The following is a 25,105-nucleotide window of genomic DNA, read 5'->3' as shown; positions in this document are numbered from 1 at the left end:
CACACACCGAAGGTTAAAGATCAGCCCTGACGAAGAAGCCCAAAATATTACAGAGAGTACAAACCCTTTTAAAAATAAAAACGTCATTTCTACGGCAGAAATTTAGCAATGTAAAAAAACTGGGAATGACGAGTAGTAGGAGTTTGTAAAGAGAATATTCTCGCCCTGGACAAGGTTATCCGGGTACGACGGCATGTACTGGAAGCTACCAACCGTTAAAACAAGAACCGTACAATATAGCTCATCTATATACCTGTAGACAGTATTCACATAAGATATGTGATATTAACTCTACAGAAGAAAAGAGGAGAACATCGACGGGTCAAAGAAATGCACTATTATTGTTATGCATGCCATGAGGCACCTAACGGGCACGAGCAAAGCCAAGACGCTGGTTGGCCATGTCGAACTCGGTGTAGTACGTACGCAGGAAAGGATCACCAAGAATCCACTGGGGAGAGCCGGGACCAGATGTCATGCCTGCGAAGCCAGCAAGACACTGCGACTGGATCTGAAAGTAAAAAAAAGAGAGAGAGAGAGCACACCGAAAACCAGGCATGTCAGCAGTGATAACCCTGTAGTCATGTGTAGGGAAGATGGTTCTGGTCCTCCTTCAATCGGACAAGAACAAGTACATGTCCAAGCGTGCATGGGGGGGGGGGGGGGGTTAGAGAGTCAATAGAGACCCCATGCAAGCCATGAGGGAGGTTTCGCTCTACGGAATTACGTATGAAAATAACGTAGGAACTGCACGTAATTTTCGTACGTAAAAATGAGCGTTGCTGGGTTTCGCTCTTACGTGATTTCTCCACGACTGCTTAACGCACTCTCCACATACAGGCATGCACCCGGCTCAGAACACATTGTTTTCTGGTTGGCATATCAGGGATATTGGGCGGAGCAGCTGGCGTGCATGAGAAAGACAGGTCGGCCTGCTCTGCGCAGGAGCTGTGACCCGGTGCACACATAGTGTGTGTGAGAGAGAGACAGACAGGTCGGCCTGCTCTGCGCAGGAGCTGTGACCTGGAGCACACAGAGTGTGAACGAGAGACGGTCGGCCTGCCGTGGGCAGGAGCTGCGACCGGTAGTGATTGAAATGAGCCAGCTGCGGAGATAGACTGCCCTCACCCGATATAAGTATATTGACAAGAGTTGTACTGACACTGTTATTGAGGAAATTATGGTGACAGTGACGGAGAGATAGTGATCCCCAGTCGAATGGGGTTGGGAGGGAAGGGGAAATTGACACTGACGGACAAACCAGTGAACAGTCAAGTCGTCAGAAAGCAAAAGTGACAAAGGAGTCTCTCTTTTCTCCTTCTCTCTCTCTAAAGCAAGATTTGGAATGCATGCGTGGGAGAGTGGCGCGCGCTGCGCATGCGCATGTATAGCAATGACATCATAATCAGATGCATGATCATCAGACCAAGTATGAGTGGTAGATGTTCCACGTTCGTTAACAGGGCTTAGCGCACACGCTAAACCACCATTAACGCACTCTCCACATACAGGCATGCACCCGGCTCAGAACACATTGTTTTCTGGTTGGCATATCAGGGATATTGGGCGGAGCAGCTGGCGTGCATGAGAAAGACAGGTCGGCCTGCTCTGCGCAGGAGCTGTGACCCGGTGCACACATAGTGTGTGTGAGAGAGAGACAGACAGGTCGGCCTGCTCTGCGCAGGAGCTGTGACCTGGAGCACACAGAGTGTGAACGAGAGACGGTCGGCCTGCCGTGGGCAGGAGCTGCGACCGGTAGTGATTGAAATGAGCCAGCTGCGGAGATAGACTGCCCGTTCCCAATATCCCCAATATGGCATGAGAGTAATAATGAAATACGACTGGTGTATTGTGCTGTACTGACAGCAGCAATGTAAAGCTAAAGCTAAGCAGTTCAGGCATGATGTGGTCACTAACCCGCAGCTACCATTGATGACTTTGAACTGCAGCTAATTGACGTGACACTCGCAGGGTGTCAGCTGTAGCAGCCCGGATGTAGCGGTGGACCGCATCACTGCGCCATCTACCCATGATACGGATGATGTGTTCGGGGACACCTGCCATGGCCGCTGATGTTGCGGCGCCAATCCGGAAAGAGTGACTGGCATATGCACTCGGGTCCGTGACCCCACAGAGTGGCAGCAGGTTGCGCAGTTCAGAGGACACTGCATTTCTTGTAAGCGGCTGGCCATTAGCATAAGTGAACAGATGGTCGCCGCCGGGGCGAAACGCCAGGTAGTTTGCCATGGCCTGCACTGGGCAGATCAGTGCGTCCGTGCTGGCTCCAACCAATACTGTGTGGCCCGTGCTGTCGGGGTCCGTCTTAGATGAGCGCACGTTTACCGATAACGACCGCTGGTCAGTACTGATCGTCACATCACATCGCCTCAGGCCAGCAGTCAGTTCTCCACAACGGAAGAACCCATGAAACGCCAAGGAAAAAGCTGCCCTCAGCATGGCCTTGTCGTGAGGGTGCCGCATGCGTGGAACGGCAACATGCCGGCAGATCTCCCTGAGAAGTGGAGTGGTTATCGGCAGACGATGACGCTGTGTCGATGACGACCTGTCGATGCCCCGCAGGACCCTAGCGAGGAGAGTTGTTGGGCCCGACGGGTAAGCAAAGCCAAGTTCCACATGAAGGTTGCGGATTGCCGACATGTAGACACGGACAGATCGAGGCTGAAGAGTCCTGAACAACTCGGCAGCAAAATAGCACAAAGTAAAGTCGTCGCCCGGCAATGGGTTGCAGGCATGCACTTGGCAAAACTGGAAGTAGCGGGTCTCGGCGGTAGAATACGTCCGGCGGGAGGATGGTGCTATTGCCAGTGCTGCTAGCTGTAGCACGGAGTCTGTCAACGGAGAGTTGGCAAGACTGGCTGATCTGGCTCGGCTGCTGCTTCCGGGGCCTGGTGCCTGAATACCTGCAGCAAATTGCGAGACAATGCATCGGCGACAGTGTTAGTGACACCAGGAATGTGGACAGCTGACACCAAGAAGTCATGCTCAATACACAGCAGATACAATGCCCGGATAAGTGTCATGACTGGCGGTGAACGGCAGGTACCGGAGCGTATACAGTCCACCACGGCCTTGTTGTCACACTGAAACTGAATGCGTCGCCTGCTCCACTCCGAACCCCAGGTCGCGCAGGCAACTATGATAGCATACATTTCTTTGAACTCAATGTTCTCGTTCTCGTTCTGGGCTGTCCACTCTCCTCTCAGCCACCGGCCGTTGTAGAAGGCACCATAACCGTGAGTGCCGCTGGCATCAGTCTGTAGTTGCATGTCGGGGGCTGGCGTCCACTCATCCACCAGGAAGAATGACTTCCCATTCCATATGGTCAGGGCCTCTGCCCACCACAACAGGTCTGCCATTGCCGATGCCGAAATGCGTAGCCATTGGTGCAATGGTGTTGATCGAGTTGCTCTGTCCAGGTCGTACAGGCGTCTCAGGAATGTGCGACCAGCTGGTACAGCTCTGGACGCGAACGAGAGTTTGCCCAATACGGAGGCGAGGTCGCGTTTCTGAACCCGGCCGGATTGGACGAGGGCCGACACGGTGGTAGATAGCTTAGTCAGCTTTGAGGGTGGAAGGCGGATCTCCAGAGCCATTGTGTCCAGCTCTAAGCCCAGGAAGGTGAGAACCGTAGAGGGGCCGTCAACCTTCTCAGGTGCAACTGGGACCTGTAAATGTGCAAACAGGTCGAGCAGTAGTGACTTCTGGTGCTGGGCAAGAGGAAGACTGGGAGGCGATACATTCAGGAAGTCATCCAGATAATGAATGAGATGGGGAAGGCGGCATGTGTCCTCCAGAACCCAATGAAGGGCAGATGCAAACTTGTCAAATATGTACGGAGCTGACCGAAGGCCGAACGGGAGGACTTTTTCGAAATAGTAACGACCATCCCAAGAGATACCCAACAAGTGCCAGTCAGAGGGGGCAACAGGGCATAATCGGAAGGCGTTTCGAATGTCCACTTTGGTCAGGTAGCAACCACGGCCGAACTTCATGATATAGGAGATAGCCGAATCGACAGTGTCATACTCCAAGCTGAATGACTCCCGGGAAATACCATCATTGACACTGCGGCCAGTGGGGGAGGATAGGTCATGGATGAGGCGAAATTTGCCATTGGATTTTGGGATCAGGCCCAAACCCGAGGTTTGAAACAGCTGATATGGCGGCTCAGCAAACGGACCAGCTGTTTCCCCAGCATCGCAACAAGACTGTAGGTACAGGGTGACAAATTGTTTATTGCAGAGACTAGACGGATGATTGACAGATTGAATGCATGATGCCAGAGGAGTGGTGTGACCAATCGAGAAGCCGTTAAACATGCCAGCACATACATAATCACGAAACAGGGCATCAGGGTGAGCAGCTAGCAGTGCAGTTAGCCGAGGCACGTTGACTGGAGTGACGACGTCACTGGGAAGACTGAGAGGCCGCTCGGGTGCAAGTCTTCTTTGGGTGTTTGCCGCGGCATGACAGACAGACATGGGCCCGTATGCAGGACGGGTATGTGCAGGCGCCGTTGTTGTAATTCCGGCAGATCTGGCGGCCATCGTGACGAGGAGCTGGGCTGGTGGCTGACTGGCTCCCGCCTGCGTGCTGCGCAAGAGGGAGCCCTCCACGAAAGGGGCAATGCGGGGCTGGAGATGGGTGCACGAGAGAACAACGCGAGCAGATAGGGCGCCCGCGGCTCGTGAAGCAGGACTGCCAGAGGTTAGGGTCCAGTTGCCGCCAGGAATACAGGTGCGGCATGGCAGCAAGACCAGCACGGAAACGACGGTCATAGGTCAGCCACGCGTCGGTCAGATAATTGTTGTTGGCCTCGATGATGTTGGCTTGGTACGCCAGCAAATCTGGAGCTTGGTCCGGCGACGCATCGACCAGGACTCTGGTGAACGGCAATGGGCAAATTGACACTGACGGACAAACCAGTGAACAGTCAAGTCGTCAGAAAGCAAAAGTGACAAAGGAGTCTCTCTTTTCTCCTTCTCTCTCTCTAAAGCAAGATTTGGAATGCATGCGTGGGAGAGTGGCGCGCGCTGCGCATGCGCATGTATAGCAATGACATCATAATCAGATGCATGATCATCAGACTAAGTATGAGTGGTAGATGTTCCACGTTCGTTAACAGGGCTTAGCGCACACGCTAAACCACCATAAACAATAAACATGCCTTGTTGCTTTGGAGACGTGTTGGCTGCATGCGCCCACTGCATGCACCACGAACCGAAACCGCATTTTAAATTTTATTTTGCACGTGGTGTACGGTGTACACACACAGTACACCACGTGCAAACCTTGTGTTTCGCGCGGCTTGAACGTTGCCATGGATAAATCCGGAAAATGCAAAAAATATTTCAAAAAGTCTTACGGAGGACCCAACGACTGGTTTAATATATATGTAGGAATTGCTTTCATACGGAAATCCGTAGACAGATTTACGTATGAAAGTTGCCCTCGCTCCCCGGCGCGTACGACACACGGATTTTTATACGTAATTACGTAGAGCGAAACCTACCTAATGTCACCGTACACCATCTCTCTGAAACGGAGCGAGGACTTCTGCACTGGTGATCCTAGCACATTGTATTCATTGGCACTTTTGTCTGACCTAAAAAATGACCAGTTACTGGTGTGTGATCGATCGTGGATGGAAATTATTTGGCGACAGTGAGCATTGAGTATGTTCAGCATGCCGGGACCTCACTTCTATGGATTTTGCTTTATCATCAAGTATCTTATCTGCATGTGCACAGAAGTACAGTGGTGACTGGTTTGGGTTGGCCAAAACATGGCCTTGTTCAGGATATAATAATTATGAAAAGTGCACATGCTACCAATGAGAAAGAATACAACGGATTTCCGGCTCTCACCTTGATGATATACTGGTTGGGAGAGAGGGTGTGTTTGACACCAGCAATAGTAAAGACCAGTGCTGGCATGCTAGGTATGCTGTCGCAGCTCACCATGTAGACCTGCACAGCAATGACAACACAAACATGGCCAAACACGCACGCACACACACTATTGATAAAGGATCATTCCTTCTCAAGACCAGAGCTAGGTGTTAAAAATAGACTGCAAGATAATATGAACCAGCAGCAAAGACACGAAATAGAAAGGGGATTTCCCTGGCCCTAGCTGACCTGTGCAGAACCAGCAGAGCACATGCAGCTTTCTTTTGAGCAAGAGTAGATCGATCATCAAGGGTGTGCAACTCCTATCTCGAGTTGCAATGGTTTACCTCACGACGACATTTTTTTTCATTGTGTCATTTTTGGTGAAGCATGATCCCTCTCTCTCTCTCTCACGGCTGTTTGCGCACGGACATCTAACAATATGGAGTCGTTCAGTGCGATTTACGTAAAGCGGTGCAAACCTCATGAATACGATGGGAGTTTGCGTTTTGGGATGAAACTCATGTCACTCTCCGTGTGGTTCCACGATTTCGCAAGTCAAACCAGGATTTAATATTTGAAAGCGCTCGAGCGAGATACTGAATATCCAGACAATTTGAGAGAGAAGGAAGGTAAAAGGAACTCCTGCCATGGTCAACCAGCATGCTGACCTTTTCGAACCTCTCCAAGCTATCCCTGGTAGTCTGGATATTGACGCACGCACTGATTTTCAGCTTCTCCTCGTCGGGATCACGGGTGCAACTTTCAAATTTGCCGATATGCACTCGAACAAACGCACAATTGGATCTACATCACAATTTTGGATCTACATCACAATTTTGGGGCTACTGTGTGCTTGCTGCCTTTTTCAGCAATACCCCACATGTCTACTTGGCAGTTTCCACCAGGCCTCGGCCTCCTGGACTCAACAGCGACTCCAGCGCCATGCCATCTGTCCCCTGAATCGCATGAAAAGGTAGCTCAGCATCGCACGCACGGGACCTGAAGTTTGTGCACGGGACGTGATAAAACTTGGTGAAGATAGCCAGAAGATAGTCCTCTACCTGGGAAAACTAGACTGGGAAAACTTCTGAAAGGGCTTCTTGAGGCAGGCATGTCAACGATGAATCAAAGAACGAGCGAGAAAGAAGGCTTGACTTGTGCAACGCGGAACAAACTGTTCCTGCGAGGAAGTTGGCCATGTGAGGTACCAACGGAAAGCTAGTTTCAAGAGGAACACGGAATACCTGTTTTCCGGGTAAACCTGGCCTGGTAGCTTTCTATATCGAGCGAAAACCACAGCGAAATCGGCTGCTGAGAATTTGAAAATTCAAATTTCCTTGCCGATCCAGCCCAATCGAGACTTTTGGCTGCCATCTTGTTAAATGTCCAAATTTCGCGGAAAAAAACAGCCATGCTCTCCCCTCACTTGCAAGTAGATACAGTGTTAGTTCATCAGTTTCATGACGCATAGACCTATGGCCTTTTGTTCTGCTTCGACTACCCTCCTGTGATGCTCAAATTCTTTACAATTTTCATTCAGGCTATTCATGGTGGCATCGGCGAGGCAAAAGGCCGCCGAAGATTAGTCATTAAACAATTCCGCCGTGGGTTGCGGGATCGAGTTACACACTCTTCATTATCCACTCTTGTTTTGAGGAAGATGGTGGTCCCAGGGCAGATTGAAAATACACCAGCCCCTGTAGATCACGTACCCCTTGGGCTGGATAGGCATTGATGGCCTGCAAGATGGCAGAAACGTCTTGCTGGGGTCCGACGATCATGGACGTGCCAGTGTCGGCAATGGCAGTGCAGCCACCTTGGCAAATTGGAGTACTTCCAAATGAGCCCCTGAAGCAGAAACACAACAAGGGACACATGGATGGATGGCATGGAAGATTTAGGGGGCGTTCGTTTATGATCTACAGGTTTGGGTAGAAACAACTTCTTTCGGTAGAAGTGTTCGTTTTTTCTATGCAAAAGGGTTGATTCTACTTTCCTCTACTGGCTCTACCAGGAAAAGTTGGTAGAAGCCAGTAGAAGTGGGTCGAGGTACGGGATTTCCAGCAAGATAAAGGAGTTTTACACAACTCCATACAGAAGAGAAACATTTCACGTACATATCGTGAAAAACTACTAAATCCGGCAGAACAGCGTTCGTGCACTTACCTCTACCATCTACCTCTATCGGTAGAGTGACTCTACTCTACCACGCAGGTAGCTAAAAACGAACACAGCCTTAAAATAGTCTACAAGTTCGAAGAAATCCTGTGAACTCCAAATCAATGAAATGCATGCAGCATGCTTGACCAAGCACAAGCCACAAAACACCCGCTGAAGGATAATGCAAGTTCTAGAAGCTCACTCCTGGCACAGAGGCCGAAGAAACTACTGTCTAAAAGTAACATACAAATCAGGTTCATTCCTGCAATAGTACAAGCCGATGCAATGACTAGGCCTCCATTCAAACCATATAGAACGCCTTGCCTTTCATGACTGCATGTATTATAGTATGTTAAAATGAACCTTGCTTGATAGTTTACCAGGTTACCATGGTTACTGAGGTATGGACTATGATGATGACAGCGCATGACAAAGCGGAGGACACACTGCATGGACACCAGTGTTCCGGTCTCTCCGGTTACGGTTAGGAACACATGTACTGGTTTTCATGCAGTGTGTTCTTCGCTTTGTGATGTGCTGTCATCATTGTCACACCTGCATGATGTAGGATACTGCATACTCTTTCATATGGGCCAACTGTAAGTTCCAGCTTTTTCACGAAAAGAAACAAATTCATTCACGAGTGGTTGAGTGGGTTGAGGTGAGCTTCGTTTTGAAAACGCTTTTAAAGCCGACAAACCAAAAACTCTTAGTTACAATTTATTTTTGTGTCAGGGGCAGATGGGATGGGTTGGGATAAAGCCATTAATTTCGTTTCGTGAAAATCCTTGCTAGTAGAGAGGTTAAGTTTCACGTAAAATTCTTACGTCCGTGAACTTTTACGTCAAAAAGTGAAAAACTCACGTAACATTGGACGTGTTTTACGTGAGTTGACTGTCCCGCACGTAAGTTCATGACGTGGGTTTTTGGACGTTTCGCTTGATTATCCCGACCGAATTTGTGTGAGTTTCCGGAGTTTTATCGAATTTTATCGAGTTTGTTGTAAGATTTGATATTTGTGCGAACTAAACCCGAATCCTGCCAGGCAAAATTTCACGTCACGCCGCACGTGTAACTTAACCTCTAAAAATTACACGTAACGTGAGATTTGCACCGCGTTTTGAAAAAGGGCAAAAAACGTGTGACTCAACCTCTCTAGTGCCCAATGATCCCCAGTTTTGCACAAAATTTGCGCTTGTATGGTAGATTACAGAGCAGCAGCAGAAGTGCGAGGCTAGCACTGCACTGACCACACTTACCCTGCCATGTTGAACAACCACCAGGACTCGCTGATCAGGTTAACATAGTTGAATGTACCAGTGTAGTGAGCAGGGTCGGTGCCACCGAGCAGCAGTTCACCACCAGATGTACTGTCACCATCGCTGTAAACAAGAGAGGTGAACGCCAGCAGAACCAGGATGAGAAATTCACTTAGTGCTATGTCACTCCCTAAACAGTAACAGAATCATGTGGTATATTATTAAAGGGTCTCCTAGTCTTGCAGCATTTGGTCAATGCTTAAAAAAAATCAATCAATCCAATGTGACCAGCCAGCAAGTAACAGCACACTTGATTAAAATCAATACAGAATATCCTTACTTGGCCAAGTAGAATGCAAAAGAGCCATTCTGGACGGCACCGGAATTGATGAGATTTCTGAAGAAGGGGGTGACATGATCGGCAGAGATCATCTTGAAAGCCAAGCCCAGGAGACCGTCAGCTTGGCTGTGGGCGAACATATCACTCACAAAGTAGGTTGTCTCTCCAAAGACCTGGCCTTGGACAGTATAGCCTGAGACCTATCGGCATATGACAAAAGCGAGCGCACAACAAATTTTAGGATTCACCCACAGTTGTGGCACATGAAATCCAACACTTGCCACAAGTGTCACAGCACCATGAATGGACTTCAATGATGTAATGGGCTGCACAGGATTTGTATGACAAAACTATGTGGTCGGTAGGTCACAGGCTAGCTACACATATTCGCAATATAGCGCCCAGTGCAGATTCACAGTTGAGAGCACTCTTGAAACGTGCGAGGAGTACCGAGTGCACCCGAGTGCTACACATGGTGTCATGTGCAAGGTGTATGTAACACGCGTACTACTTCAAAAAGAAGCATGTATGCAGGCCTACAGGGGTAGCAAACTGTATGGTACAGTCCCGCAGGTGTCAGATTTCACATGCCACCACATAACATTGGTCCAAGAAGCCGACAAACTGTACGTCGATGCCATTATTGTCATCATCTTTCCAACTGCCCACTGACTGCAGACTGACACTTTGGGCCACTTGACACGGGGTGCAGTGAAGCTGGGCACAAATCTGTGGACACCCAAACCTAGGGCATCATCTGCAAAGACGAGACTGAAGAGATAGAACTATGGCACAGCTGTCCTACACACTCATACGTGACTTCTGAATACCAGCAGCAGACTGCACACTGCACAGATGAACACCATTAACGTGTCCAATCAGAATGATGTGAAATGATTGAAGAATTTAAAAAGAAAAAGAAAAGTGATATACGAGGCAGAGAGCCAAGCCTACCTCCACATTGTCCTTGCTGAGGAAACCCTTCAGCGAACCTGATCCGTAATTGATGTGAAACGGACGGCCATCGGGCTGGTAAGTGGAAGATTTGCTGCTATCGTATCGGGTATGCTCGGCTGTAAGCATAGCAGCACATTGACAAAACCAATGAGTACAGAAGCACATCAACTACACACGACTGGTAATAAAATTATAGAAGGCTTTGCTTGACCAATCGAGAAGATCAGAAAGCAACCGTGTGCTGGTGATTATTTCCAATACGATTATTTCTCAAAAAAAACCCGAGCAAGTACTCGAAAATTCATTATAATTGTTTCACCCCTAATTTCACCATGGCTTATCATTCTTGTTCATTCCTTTGACGTGCTATGGTTTTCAAAAATGGAGTGGACTTTGACAAAATGCATGAGGAGAACGAGCTTCGAATCTTCTTTTAGATTCGGAAACGAATAGCAACTGAACCTTCGAAACTGGTTGGTTGCCTTGCTGAAGTTGCTGTACATGATTTGTCAGCAATCAACCCAGGACGAGAGCGCAGCCAATTGACATCCATGAATTTGATCCTAGAGTACACTGTCCGGTAAAAGTGCAGTGCTGCTCAATAAAATCCAGTCGCGTCACTCAAGTAAGCGCTGGGCGTTGCGCAGCCCTAGACCTACGAACACGGGGCTGCGAAATGGTGCAAGGCGAAAAAAACTTGAGTCACGTGAATGGATTTCATTGAGCAGGACTGTACAATGGGACCAGCACTGGCCAGTGAATTAGTCTCAAGCACAGCATCACAGTTTCACCTACAACTAGGCAAACGAATGCACAGCTCGGGTGCGACACCCTGCGCTACACAGTATACTGGATATCAAGTCCGTACTTCACTGTGCCAATGCCGCAGTGGCTACACCTTACTGAGCACACGTTTCTGCGAGCATGTCCACAGTCTACTTACTGCAACTCTTCTGACTCATGTCACACTTGCTAGATGGCACCCACAGGTTGGATGAGCCGGTATCGAAAATGACGTTGTAGGTCACCTTGGGATTGCCAATGCTGATTGGTCCATAGTAGCTCAGCTAAGATAGAGTGAGTGGGACAGTAGGAGAGAGAGAGAGAGAGAGAGAGAGAGAGAGAGAGAGAGAGAGAGAGAGAGAGAGAGAGAGAGAGAGAGAGAGAGAGAGAGAGAGAGAGAGAGAGAGAGAGAGAGAGAGGGAGGGAGGGAGGGAGGGAGGCAGAGAAAGAGAGGATAAGGGATGTACTTGTGAATACTGTATAAGCAGAAAATTTCGTCGGTCAATAATTTCGTCCAACTCCAAAGAAAGGGAGTTCGTCCGGTTGTAAATTTCGTCCATGGATCATAAGAGTGTATTGAAAAGCTGGACAAATCGATATTAGTCCGGCATTTAATTTAGTCCAAAAGCTCCTTGGACGAAAAAGACGAAATTAAATTCCAGACGAATATTTCTGCTTGTACAGTATGTAAGGATCTCCTGACAAACATTGAATGTTCCGTCAACTGTTCAATTGACACGATGCTTCCTCAGCATGGCATGAATCCAGAAATTCCGACAAAGCTACCTCTTTTAGCATTGACATGACAAACTTGTTTTGTACCATACGAAGATCACGGGAACTACTCAGAGGAGATGCAGTTGCTGAATGATAGGGTTGAACTAGAGACTACCTAATACTATTTCGTACACAAGTTGAAGATACTGGTGCAAGTTGTATACACTCAGCAACTTACATGATTACGTTATAAACTAACACAAGGGAATGGTGTAGAATGGAGGTAACGTTACGAACTCTGCCAGTCACAACTAACACAAGCGCCAATTCAATCACAAGGATCAGTTTCTTTCTCCTTGTGATTGAATTCACACTTTCTTCTGCAAAGTGCAAGGAACCATGTGTGATGCATAGATAGCCAGACCCAGTAGAGGTTATGCGATTACCTGATTACACCATCAGTTGAGATGTTTTGGCGAAGTCGCGGCACAGCGCGATGCACTAGCGACTGACATGTACATAGCGTCCATAAGCGGTTTCGCTGACTCACGCTGTATACATAGCGCCATAAGCGGTTCCGCTGACTCACCACCATGACATCATTCGCATACAATTACATCATGGCTCGAGGAGCATTACATCATAAAGATGACGTCAACTTGAAACTCTGTCATGACATAATCGTTGACGGGAGAGGCACAGGAGTCAGGACAGGGGGGGGGGGGGGTGCATTACTACAAGTGCGCTCTTAATCTTGAGAGCTGAGGATACTCTTGATGGTAGATCTACACAGACAAAGCGTAGGTCTACACGGTAGATCTAGATCTACGCAGGGTGAGAGTAGAAGTAGAAGACTCGTACGGAGACAAAGTGTACTTCAAGCACTTACATCCATAACGTTTCGGAGGAGTTCGCTGGTGTGCGAGCCATTCCCTGCCAGATATTCCCGATAGAGGTGGGAAACCGCGCGAGGCTCACTTCTTTTCAAAGGTATACTGCAGCAGGATATGAAAATGGAAAGGAAATTCGATCAGTTGTGGACAAGCACGTCAGAGAACGCGGACTGGTTTGTTACCGAACTAGCTTGGCATAAGTGCCAGTGGCCACAAGAGCCAACAAAATGAAGAACGCCTTCATCTTCACAGCAGAAGTTGCGAGGCCCAAAGCGAGCGACTGCAAAAAAACACTTCGCTCCCTACACTTTGTAGGAGGCAACTAACAATGTGGAAACCACGAAGAAACAAGCGTGATAAACACCCACAAGCGACACAAGCTTGCAAGTATTTCAAAGAAGATTTTTGTGCATGCGCACACGTACACGTACGTACGCGTGGGTTGTGCCATGACGTCAGTCCTGACGTGACGGAGTTGACTTTTAAACATGGCATGCCATAGTTACCGGGTTACAGGATCGAATGGTCCAATCAGAAAGCTTCCACGTGTCAAGCCGTACGTCGCTCAAGTGACTTCATGACATCATCATTATCATGTGAGCATTGAATCAGCTCAGGGAGTCGTATTGTACTACTCCCTGCATTGGCATCGAGACTCGAGAGAGCTTATAGACTTGTAGTATGTGACCAAGAGTACATAACCCCCCGCCCGGGGTTATGTACTCTTGATGTGACTTTATATTAAATTTTATGCCGCTTCAACTAACTTTCAAAATGATACAGTCATAATTATCATGTAACCGTAAAGAGTAGTCTAGTCTACACAACCAGGACTAGACTGGCAGGAGTGCACAATAATAACCCAGTGGAGGTTTAATTAATATCATGGACACACTCTTGATGTAATCAAGAGTATGTGCGAAACAGACTCTATGCATATTCCATGATGATGGTGTAGCAGCTCGCACATCTAGACTATAACCTGTGGTGTGGTGACTACAATCAATACAGTCATGTACATGTACATGTATGTGCCAGAGAACACATCTGTGGTGTGGTGGCTACATGTACTGGTACTAGTACAATGTATATGTGCCAGCAGAGAACACATCTGTAGTGTGGTGACCATGTACCACCGCGGGCAGCCTCATAGCTGCCATGTCGCTTTTTTTTAACCATGTACATATACCAAAAAGCACATCTGCAAGTACATGTATACAGTATAGTTACACTTTTCTTATCCGGGTGCCCGTATTTCAGAATCGTCCGAAACTATACACTATAATACACTACATGATTGCACATGGTATTAGATAAGCCGCCCTGTTGTGTTGAAAACATGTTGTTGGTTGACAGCATGTTATTACTTCTTGAAGTATTACTATTGCCACAGCTGCAAAGGTAGGAGCAACAGTACGTGGTGCCGTAAATTGAAAGCAAAATACTGCGATATCAACTATCAAGAAATCACACAGGAGTCTACAGTGTACTCCCAAGAGATTGATGCTGTTTCCTCAAAAATAAGAAAGGAGCTGTGAGATATCATGACACACTCAAGGGTACGGGCGCGTTGTTCTTGAAGTGGTATAAAATTTGATGCGAAAAAGGGAAAACATGCAAAACGGCGCGATCCTATACTTCTGAAGGTAAAGAAAATAGGGAGCTGTACAACAAAAGATAGAAATGAGAATCGAATCCAGGTGCACACATCACAAGCTGTCGACTTGTATTTGGAAGGTGTGTGTACGAAGCACGATGCCAGCTAGGACCTAGGACCACAGTCACCTCAGCACTAGGTGCTGGCTTGCTTTGAGCATTGCATTGTCTCATGCATGGAGTCGCAAAAGTCCTCAACAATGCACTCAAGATAGAGAAAAACCGAAAATACAATGTCGCCATTTTTCATCCACGGATAATACTTCAAAGCAACATAATAATTTTAAAACACAACCGTTGACAATCTCAAAATTGTGAAAAACAGGGAAATTGTATCTATGAATTCATTTTAAATAATAGTCGATGTGTGTCACCGAGCTTGGGCAAAGCCAATTCGCCTATTCTCCATGTCAAACTGTGTATAGTATGCACGCAGGAATACATCGCCTAGCGTCCAGTCGTAATTTGAAGTGAACGCACCCTTGAATCCGGAGAAGCATACAGTGTCAAAGACCTGAAGCCAGAGGAATTCGAACACCAGGAAATACATCATGGATATACAGTAACATCAAACTCTTAGGGTCCAGTAGGAATTTTCTACAGACCCAATGGCAGCATTTTCACACATGATACTCTGCTGGGAAACAAACAAAAAGACACTTCATGTCCACAAGCGGGTAGAAGAGGTTCAAGCATACATGTACCTTGACGTCAGGAGCGATGTACAGTACAACTGCCATTTGCGGGCAGGTTGGGACCGAGTACTGCCCACATCTAGGAACATACATACTTACTGAATGCAAATATACATGTTTTATGCCAAAGAATAGTTTTTGGGTCCTTTTTTCGTTGCCAATTTTTGTGACTCTAGATGGGTTAGAAAGGTGCCCGGTAGACAGACGTCCGGATCTGGGGAGTTTTACTGTAAAAGACAAATTCCGCTCATTCTCTAAAATGCTACTGTAAGGCCAAGTTTAAAAAAAAGATTGTTGATCGTCAGAATTTTCCGAAAAATCGGGGCGGACGGGAGGGTTTTATTTTTATTTTATAACTTTTTTTATATCTGCATCGACCGGACATCTTGAAATCTTAGCATGTATTACATCTATGGGGTTATGGGTGTACTACCATTAATGCATTGTTGGTTGTGAATGCTACCAGTCTGCCCGGGCACACTCCAAACACTTTGACGCGGTACGCGGTGGCTGCGCAGTTTCCATGAATGCAGGCGTAGATATCAGGTGGTACACTGTACAGCCTACAGTGCCATGTATTGTAGTTGCCAGATTTCACACAAGTACTTCACTGGAATCACACTGCACTGCGTGATGTCGCTACGGTAAAAGCACATTGAAGCTGTACATGAGAGCTCGCGTACGCGCGTACTGCTAAAAAAAGTTCGCGTTTCGCTAAACACACGAGTTTTCTACCGTTGATCACAAAAATAAAAAATAAAATAAATCCCGGGACGGACTGAAAAATCGGGGCGGGCGCTGAGGATCAACAATCAATTATTTTTACTTGGCCTAACACTCCTGCTCACAGACTTCACCACCACTGTAGTACTGTAAAACGGCTAATCTTAGCAACGGCGAAATTTTAGCAACTTAAGCGAAAGGAGTGCTTTCACTAAAGTTTTGCCCAACCAATCGAAATTTTGCATGTACAGTACACACGGCTGTCGAGAAGCGGCAACTTAGAAAGATGGCGTCGGTTCGAGATGGCATGGTAACCGCGCACGTGCCGTGGTTCGTGACTTGCTCATGTATGCACGCAAATGCAAGTCACAAACTCACAAAGATCGTCTTTGCATTTAGAGAAAATATCTTCGACTCTCTTTGGAGGTTGGCGAAGTTTGCCTAATATTTACTTGATTGCGATGCCGGTATGTCCTCTCAATAATTAGAACAAAGAGAGCTGATGATCGCTTCATTGCTGAGCAGAAGTAACAATCAACTCTCCTCATGTCCTCAGTGCCAAAGGCAGACGACTGCAATTCCACAACGCTCATTTCACGATGATGGACACAATTATCGTGTACTAGTAGTACACACTTGGACCATTTGGTCATCTCCATTCTAGCCGCTAGTCCGTCCAGCAAGCAGATATTGACTATTACGATAAGTACAACTGCGTGAAGGAGGGCTCGCCCAGCAAATTCAATTCAAGACGAGACTCCAGTCAAGAATTAGGGTCTTTACTCGAGAACTTCACAAATACAGGTCAAGGCACCCCACAAAACTGATAGATGGCACGAACGAAAGACAAATAGGCTAGACAAAGTGATTGAAAACAGCAGATCTACCAAATAAGACAGCTACATGTGCCTAAACAACGATTCCCATACAGTAGAGAGTAGTATCAGGCAGAATGAAAGCCTTGGAAGTGCACAAATACAGCCACGACCGCCACAAAAATTGGACGACCGCCACAAAAAAATTCTCATTGCTCTACCTCCTTGAAGGGTGAAAGTTACCAGTTATCCTATAGCGATGTCAGTTTATGCCTGTTGGAACCCTCCACAGCCCGCACGAAATACCTTTCAAATAATTCCAGGATGCAATTGCAGCTCCAGACAGGAGGAAGAAGAACACCGTGAAAAATAACGGCAACGATGCCCAAACTCTCGGGAAACGGCTGAAGTCTTCCTGAAGATGTTAACATTGAATAGCCATCGATTACCAGCGTGGTTTGGTGACTTTAGAACTGTTTTGAGACTTAGAACGAAGCGATATCTCAAATTTGATGGAATTGTTACCTGTCAAATGCGTGGGCGAGCAGGCCAGCTGACTGGTTATGCATGAACATGCATGAGCATGCATTGATTTTTCATGGTTCACGTGCAGAAAACTAAGTTGCCGCGGTCCAAGTGCAGCTAACAGCCGTGTACAGCACTAGTCATCCTTCATTTTAAACTCTGAAACTTGGATTGCTAAAATATTTCATCGTGAATTGGTCCAGATTCAGAAAAAGCTTTTAAAAAAACTACCCGCTTTAAATTAGCCATTCTGCAGTATGATGTGAAGTGCACTTCACGACCACTGGATATGACAAAGCTTACCTGCCAGATATATTGCTGGGGAGCGAGGATGAATTTCTTGCCGGCTATGTTGAAGACCACATCTGGCAAGGTTGAAAGCGTGCTGCAGTTCACCCTCCACTGCATGGCAAAAGACACCATAGCAGCACCAATGAGAAAGGAAAGGCCAAGAACATACCACAGCTGGCGTCAACACATCAAAGGATCCAACTAGATGTGACAAATGTGTGCCCCATGCCCCACACCCCATACTATCTCAGAACAGTCATACTGTACAGTGCTAGTACACACTTTACTGTCTTTAGATGCACTAGTAGGCCCTAAATCGCAGGTGCACCCTATGCTCCGAATAGGAAATGGCATGTACTTCGAAAAGTAGTGCAATGCATCAAACTCTTACGAAGCTGGCCACCTTTGACCTGGCGCAAGCCATACGTGCGCATCTCTTACACTACACTGCACCAGTGACTATTCTACCATCATTACCCTAGCTGATGTCCCAGAAGTGAACTCGTGAACTGCAACAGCAATAATGATATCAGGTCATATATTCAGCATAGATATGGTAATTTGCACACTGCAATATACACCCGCAAAGTGCCCCCTCCCTATATATGGTCGGAAAATATGGCGTCCATGCCTTGGCATGCTTTCATGTTGCGCTGCATTCCCATGATCCATTGACCTACAGGGTACCTACAAGTGCCATTGCATGCACCCTGTGCATCGCGTTCGGGAGTTACTAGTATGCAGCAAGTCTTCCTCCAGTAGCCAAATTGAAAGATGCATGAATGTGTGTACGTGCTTGTGCTGTTCACTGTTCCACAGCTTGTGAACTCAGCAAGAACACTGATTCACGTCAGCGGAAACGTGAAACAAGAATAGAATTACCACTCAGGGTATACGCACTTACCATATTATGTATCCTCTTATCAAGATAGGCACCGATACGTTTGTTGATTTGTTCAACTTCACTCATTGGTCCTTCGATAAATGTAGTGCCAGTGTCTGCAATTGCAGAGCAGCCATTCTGACATGCATGTACATCCTGAACTGAAACACTGCAAACAAAAAAGGAGAGAGAAGAATACTGCAAAGTACTGTTGATCTGCCCGCTGTTGGTTTTCTCCCTGTGAAGTGACTTCAAAGTATACGTCAAAATACGGCATTGAGCCGACATATGCACTGCTATACACCATAAGTGCCAGTGCATTGCACGCCAAGGCACTACTTTCCAGGTAAATATGTCTATGCTTCGGTCATTGTAGCTGCCATCAGGAAAGAAATAGACACGCGAAAGGAGAGGTTAGATGGAAGAGCTCTGGACCAATGGGATTCACTGCATCAACGCTAAAATGACAAACAGCGACACAATTAACAGAGCAGGGCGGAAAATTAGCACGGTGTGCAAGAATTGGAAAAAGCTCAAGCCCGTGCTAACACCGGCTGGTGAGATTTGACAGCAGCAGCATTAGTTGATTCAGCGCTAGAATCCGGGCAGCAAGAAACAGCAGCTATGATGTAGCATTTCATATGATGCCAAAAGTTACCAGCTCTGGTAAGAACAGTATTGCTTTTCCAGCAGTAAGGTAAGGTGGACAGTGTGTGTTTCCTCTCTCCTAGGAGGACACATCTAGCTGAGGAGAGAGAGAGAGAGAGAGAGAGAGAGAGAGAGAGAGAGAGAGAGAGAGAGAGAGAGAGAGGGGCAAATCAGCACTAGAGGTGAAGGGCAGTAGAGAAAGCTATGCCAGAGCCTCATGACCCAGCATCCACCTACCGATGTTATCCTAGGGCTTGAGCACTTCCAATTCTCACACGCTGTGTGATTTTTCTGCCCTGCCCTGTTAAATTTGTTACCGTTTGGCATTTCAGATTTGATAGAGTGAATCCCATTGGCCAAGAGCTCTTCCTTATAACCCATCCTATCCCATGTACACTTCTTTCCGAGCGATGGTTATGATGACCGAAACATTGACATGTTTACCTGCAAAGTACCTTTGTCAATGTGTGAAATGCAGTCGTGGAGTGCAAGCCAGTATTGCTGGCAGCCATAGTATGCTACTTCCTGCATTGCAAAAAACTTCAAGCGCAGGCCATGCCTGGCAGAAATTGCTAATTCCACCGTGCATCATTCTAGAGCGAGTAGTGCAGGTGGATGTGCGTCATGAACTGGCTGTGATGGAGCACCCCCTCCCCCCTCCCCTCACCGCATGCACTCAACAGTAACGAACACAGACAGCCTCACATCCTATCGACCTACCCGCTCATGTTAAACATCCACCACCTGTCACCGATGGCAGGGACATAGTGGAAATCTCCGGTGTAGTGATTAGGGTCCGTTCCACCAAGGACAAGTTCACTGGCGGCTGAGCTGCTATCGTCACTGCGAGGGAGGCAAACACAAGCAAAACACCAGTACAGTTGGTTTCAAAGTCGATCATGTCAGTACGCAGATTCAAAGTGTGAGTGTTCACATGATGTGGCTGCAGTGCATCCATACCAGAAGATAATTTTAAAAGGTAAGAGAGTTGTGCCTTAGTGCAAAGCTTTGCAGTATTTCTGACAGAGCATTCTGACTTTGAACTCTAAGCGTACACACACACACACACACACACACACACACACACACACACATGCGCACACAAACACAAACATACAGAGGTGTGGAGGTTATGCGATTGCATCATTAGCTGAGATGCTTTTGCAGGGTCATGACACAGCAAGATGCACTAGCTCAAGTCAAGCCATGGGAACCACTGATTCACCATAAGCGGTTTCGCTGACTCACCATCATGACATCATTCGCATAACCTCTACACCCTCCCAGGCTCCCACTACGAAAAGGCACATTGCCAAATAGGGACTTACTCATTGAGGTAGAAAGCAAACGAACCATTCTTGATAGCTCCTGATTTCATCAAATTCATGAAGAAAGGAGTGACATTGTCGTCAGCGAGTTGCTGAAAAGCCATGCCCAAGAACCCGTCAGATTTGTAAGTTTTTATTGCATCGCCTGGGAAGAAGGTGATTTCTCCAAAGAGTTGTCCTTCGACGGTATAGCCAGCCACCTGCCAACACAGACATAGCAGATGTGTATATGCCTGTGGTGACAGCCTAGGTATTGTTCAGTGTGGCCACATATCTGGCCTGCGGCTGAGCCATTTTATCCTCCAAGTCATATAAGGCTAGACAATAGACATGAAAATTTCACAGTAAAAAATAACACCCAGGCAGCCAAGTCGAGCAGTCAATGCTGGAGAACCAAAGCGTGTGAAGTGCAACACACTGTTGAGTGTTGAGCCAGTAGTTGCTGGTCTGAATTATGCATAGCCTGTAAAAGCATAATACTACAGGCAGCACCATGACTACCAGCAACGCTGCACAATTCAAAAAATAGGCTCATTCCTCGAGTTGGCAATCCGTCTATGCTACAGTGATGAGCTCTCTCGACTCCAACACCAATGCCAGACCTGCAAATTGTATTTCACTAAGGGTCCCAGTGACCAGCACGCCAAGCCAGCTTACCTCGACATTGTCCTGGCCAAGGAATCCTTTTACAGCACCTTTCCCGTAGAAAACTTGGAAGCTGCTGCCATTCTTATGGTATGTAGTTGACTTAGCGCCGTCAAAATGAGCTTTGTTGACTGGGAAGGAGAACAAGACATGAGACATTGACATGAATGGTGTCATAATGTCAATGCTGTTTTCACTACCGGTATAGCAATGTATAATGTCAGTCTTCATCAGTACAGTGTTTAGTCCAACTAATCTTGGATGACTGGGCAATCTTCAGCTGTCTGTCTGTCTGTCTTCCTGCCTGTAAGTATACTACCTCCGACAAGCGAAACTTGGCGCGTTTTTTTACTTCAAATTGCTCGAAATAACACAATCAAACTAATGATTGACCCCACCAAAATACAACTTTGTATTGCTCAACAAGGACATTAGAGACATCAGTTAGGCTGAATCACTCTCCTCTGATTCAGAGATCGCAGTTTCTGCTGGAGAGGAATTGTCCCCGTTTTGAGACGAAAGTGCGACAAGAGCGGATTCAGTTGCAGCAAGTACCGTGGCTTTATTGTGATCGCCCTGGAAATCTCGATGTCCCTCCTGTGTGCTGTGCTTGAGCCACAATGTCGAGGGTAGTCATCTCCGCCGCCAGTATCCAGGTTGAGGTGGTAAGAACTGTGCAACACCTCCACCTCCGCCTGGACTCCAACTCTTTTTGCCGGGTATTCTCGCCAGCAGTCCAAAATAATTGTCTGCAGCAATTCCTGGCGATTTCCTTTAGCCAACAGAGACTCATCGCTCTGGAGGCTATTGAAAGACGCCAGTATTGTTTGGCATGGGCATATGGACTCTGTGCTGGCTGAGTGATCAAGTGGAGAGAGAGAGAGTGTGAGAGAGAGAGAGTGTGAGAGAGAGAGAGAGAGAACTCCTTGGTTTTGCATTGAAACACGAAAGCACGACGATTCTCCTTCACAGAATGACGCGCGCACTGTTTTGCTGGTACAAGAGAGACTGGCCTGCCTCTGACAAGTCTGAGTCATGTGCCACGCACCAGCTCGTCGCTTGGCTTCCTCCGCCCGGTAGAGCTACAAGTAGGTCGTTGAACAAACCTCACAGCCTTGTAAAGTTGTGGTACCAACACAAAAAATTTAAAAAAACGCGCCAAGTTTCGCTTGTCGGAGGTAGTATAATTATTATTAGGGCTGAAACGATTATACCAATTACTCGGTAATCGATCGATAGTTCCTTATCAATCAAGTAATCGTTACGTTATAGATTACTCGTTAGGGACTTTGAGTCGAAAAAGTACTGAAAACCCTCGTTTTTGTTAAGTTTGAATCAGTTTCCACTGTGAGTATGCAGTTGCCAGGGGCTTGGTGCACATTCTGAGGTTAAATTGACTTTATAACTACTATGTTTCTGAGCTACCCTGTCACTAATGCAAATTTGTGGTATTATAATGGCTTAGATTTCGGAAACAGAGCAATGTTTGCACAAAATTCTGACACTATCTGCTAAGGATTATAATCGATAAATCGATCGTTAAGCTCAAGAGTAATCGATAGGTGAAAATCCACGATCGTTTCAGCCCTAATTATTATGTATCTTTGTCTGTATGTATGCATTTTTGTCTGTCTGTTAGTCTGTTTGTATGTCTTGGCTCTCTTTTCTCTCTTCATGAATTGCTAACATGTGCGAAGAGGAAGACTATAGGTAGGTGTAGCCCTGTCTGTACCTAAGACAGCCAATACTGCACCTGCCCATGTAGCCTGGGATGTACCCAAGACAACACACCCTGCACATGCACATGACCTGCCCTAGTGGCAGGAGTACACAGCACTACAGCTTACCACAGCTTTTCTGTGTCGGATCACACTGGGACGATGGCAGCCACAGGTTGGACGAGCCAGTGTCGAAAAGGACAGTGAAGTTCTGCTTTGGTTCGCCAACGCTTATTGACCCATAGTATTGCGCCTGAGGCCCGGGAGACAGAAAAGAGATACGGGACATGAAGAAGAATGACCATATAGCTGTGTTCATGAAACACTCAAGGGCAGGGACAAGATTCCCAAACTCAGGTACTGAGTGACTAGCTTCGTATAGTACTGTCATGGACAAGAAAATCCAGTCGGAGGTCAAGCGGCCCCAGGACGCTGGCCATGCAGCCCTGAGTATGCATACACTAGTAGCTGTGAACGACATCACCTCACAGCAGGCGTCTGGCGCGTTCAGCTCGACGCTTCATCGCATGCAACGAGTTATGTTCTGCACGCACTGAGGGTGCCGGCCCCGGTCATTCGACATGATTTCCATGTCCACGACAGTAGTACCTGTCTTCCCTGCTAGCCATACAGATTGCCGGTAGATATACAGTGTGCGCGGTTGGCTTATTGAAGTGTCTGATAATCTAAACCAACAAAAAAACGTCTTCTGCCACTTCCTATAAAGCATCAGTGGTCTAGCGCGGTGTGTCATGACATTTGGCAAAAGGTGTTCCATTGGAGTTACATGCACATGTACGTGTACAGCAGTTAGGCAAGTGATGTCATGGTGATGAACTAGCGGATCCGCGGACCCGCTTATGATAAGTTATGGGCGCAAAGTACTAGTACAGCTCAGGGTGAGTCGGCGGATTCGCTTATGCCGTTATGGGAGCTAAGTATAGAGCATGATCATAATTATATGAGTCAACGGTTTCGCTTGAGTTAGTGCTTCACCGTGCCACAGCTTTGCCAAAGCTCTCAACTGATGATGCACAACCCTCTGTAGCCTACATGTACAGGAGTAGTAGCAATACGAACAGCATTGCCCTTGCAGAGTTTGAACTGGAGCCGTAATATCCATCATTTACACGCCATCCTTACGTCAATGTAATTCACCAGATCCTCTCCGTGGTTGGGTTCAGAATCCTCGATTCCAAGAAGCTTCGGGTGGAAGTCATCGAGCTGGTGAGGCTGACTCCTTTTCAAAGGAACTCTGCAGTGAAGGGGTTCATGAAAAGAGCAGATGTTGGAAAACTGGTCCAATGCCATAACGAAAACGTGGATGAATATTCACCGAATTAGGTTCGCACTGGCGCCAGCTGCCACGAGGAGTACAGTAAGGAGAAACGACTCCATCTTCATACAGTGCAACTGAAAGTAAAACGAACTGAAATGTACCACAAGGGCAGGAACCCGAACTCTGCACCAAACCAGGAACAGTGACAACCAGGCAGGGAGCACTCCCTGGTAACATACAACTCTGTTGACAAGACTGAAACAACAACATTTACCAGTACGTGCTTCGCGAATTCGCGCGGTTTCCGCGCATCGTGATAAATGCAAAAATACATGCAATGATTGCACTCATGCTCAAGCGTCGACGCGTCATTCTATGCTCATTACCGGATTAATTACGTCACAGTGATTACTATAGCTACATTGTAATAATATAGTACCGGGCCGTACTGCCAAGAGTACAGTCATGAACATGGTATATACAGAAGCCTTGCTTGGTAGTTAACATGTTTTTCGATTTTACACAAGGCGAGGACGCGTAGTGCTCCTGACTACAACCATAAACCGGTTGGCAGAGTCGCCAACCGGTTTATGGTTGTAGTCAGGAGCACTACGCGTCCTCGCCTTGTAACATGCTGTCAAAATCGAAAAAGTCATGAACATGCATGTTTCATCCCTTGCAATTGAAGTTGTATGTACATACATGTACATGTACTGTATCAAGAGTTCATAACCCCCAGAGGGGTTATGAACTCTTGCTTGTATCTTTGGCGTTCTTCCTTCTTTCCACGTCGTATTGTTTGAACAAACCCGCTGAAGGAGACCTAAACATGCATATCACATGACTGTATCAGCACAAGAGTACTGATTCTGATT

At 47.0% G+C, this 25,105-nt stretch overlaps 1 protein-coding gene across 1 annotated transcript; it reads right to left on the bottom strand.

Moving 5' to 3' along the window:
- Nucleotides 1–13: 13 nt before the first annotated feature.
- On the bottom strand, nucleotides 14–24,451 carry LOC135810436 (cathepsin D-like). The gene is made up of 18 exons (XM_065323929.1): nucleotides 24,288–24,451; nucleotides 24,095–24,206; nucleotides 23,081–23,204; nucleotides 21,246–21,364; nucleotides 20,589–20,788; nucleotides 19,981–20,103; nucleotides 18,634–18,781; nucleotides 17,742–17,840; nucleotides 15,054–15,194; nucleotides 13,207–13,346; nucleotides 13,021–13,126; nucleotides 11,575–11,698; nucleotides 10,629–10,747; nucleotides 9,675–9,874; nucleotides 9,335–9,457; nucleotides 7,628–7,763; nucleotides 5,889–5,990; nucleotides 14–511 (listed from the first exon to the last, which is right to left on the bottom strand). The coding sequence occupies exons 1-18, from the start codon at nucleotides 24,353–24,355 to the stop codon at nucleotides 365–367; spliced, it is 2,331 nt and encodes a 776-aa protein (XP_065180001.1). The 5' UTR covers nucleotides 24,356–24,451; the 3' UTR covers nucleotides 14–364.
- Between the last annotated feature and the right edge of the window lie 654 nt (nucleotides 24,452–25,105).

This window comes from Sycon ciliatum, chromosome 2, assembly GCF_964019385.1.
Source record: "Sycon ciliatum chromosome 2, ocSycCili1.1, whole genome shotgun sequence".
Lineage (NCBI taxonomy): Eukaryota > Metazoa > Porifera > Calcarea > Leucosolenida > Sycettidae > Sycon > Sycon ciliatum.
Note: the sequence above shows the minus strand (reverse complement) of the source record. Positions and strands in the feature narration are given on the sequence as shown.

What these genes read in the sequence shown, in the direction of transcription:
- LOC135810436 (XM_065323929.1), bottom strand. Translation starts at nt 24,355, where the DNA reads ATGAAGATGGAGTCGTTTCTCCTTACTGTACTCCTCGTGGCAGCTGGC. An exon ending in ATCTGGTGAATTACATTGAC is followed by an intron (nt 23,205 to 24,094) that starts GTAAGGATGGCG and finishes CCCGGGCCTCAG; the next exon opens with GCGCAATACTATGGGTCAAT. An exon ending in ATAAGAGGATACATAATATG is followed by an intron (nt 17,841 to 18,633) that starts GTAAGTGCGTAT and finishes TTTGCCATGCAG; the next exon opens with TGGAGGGTGAACTGCAGCAC.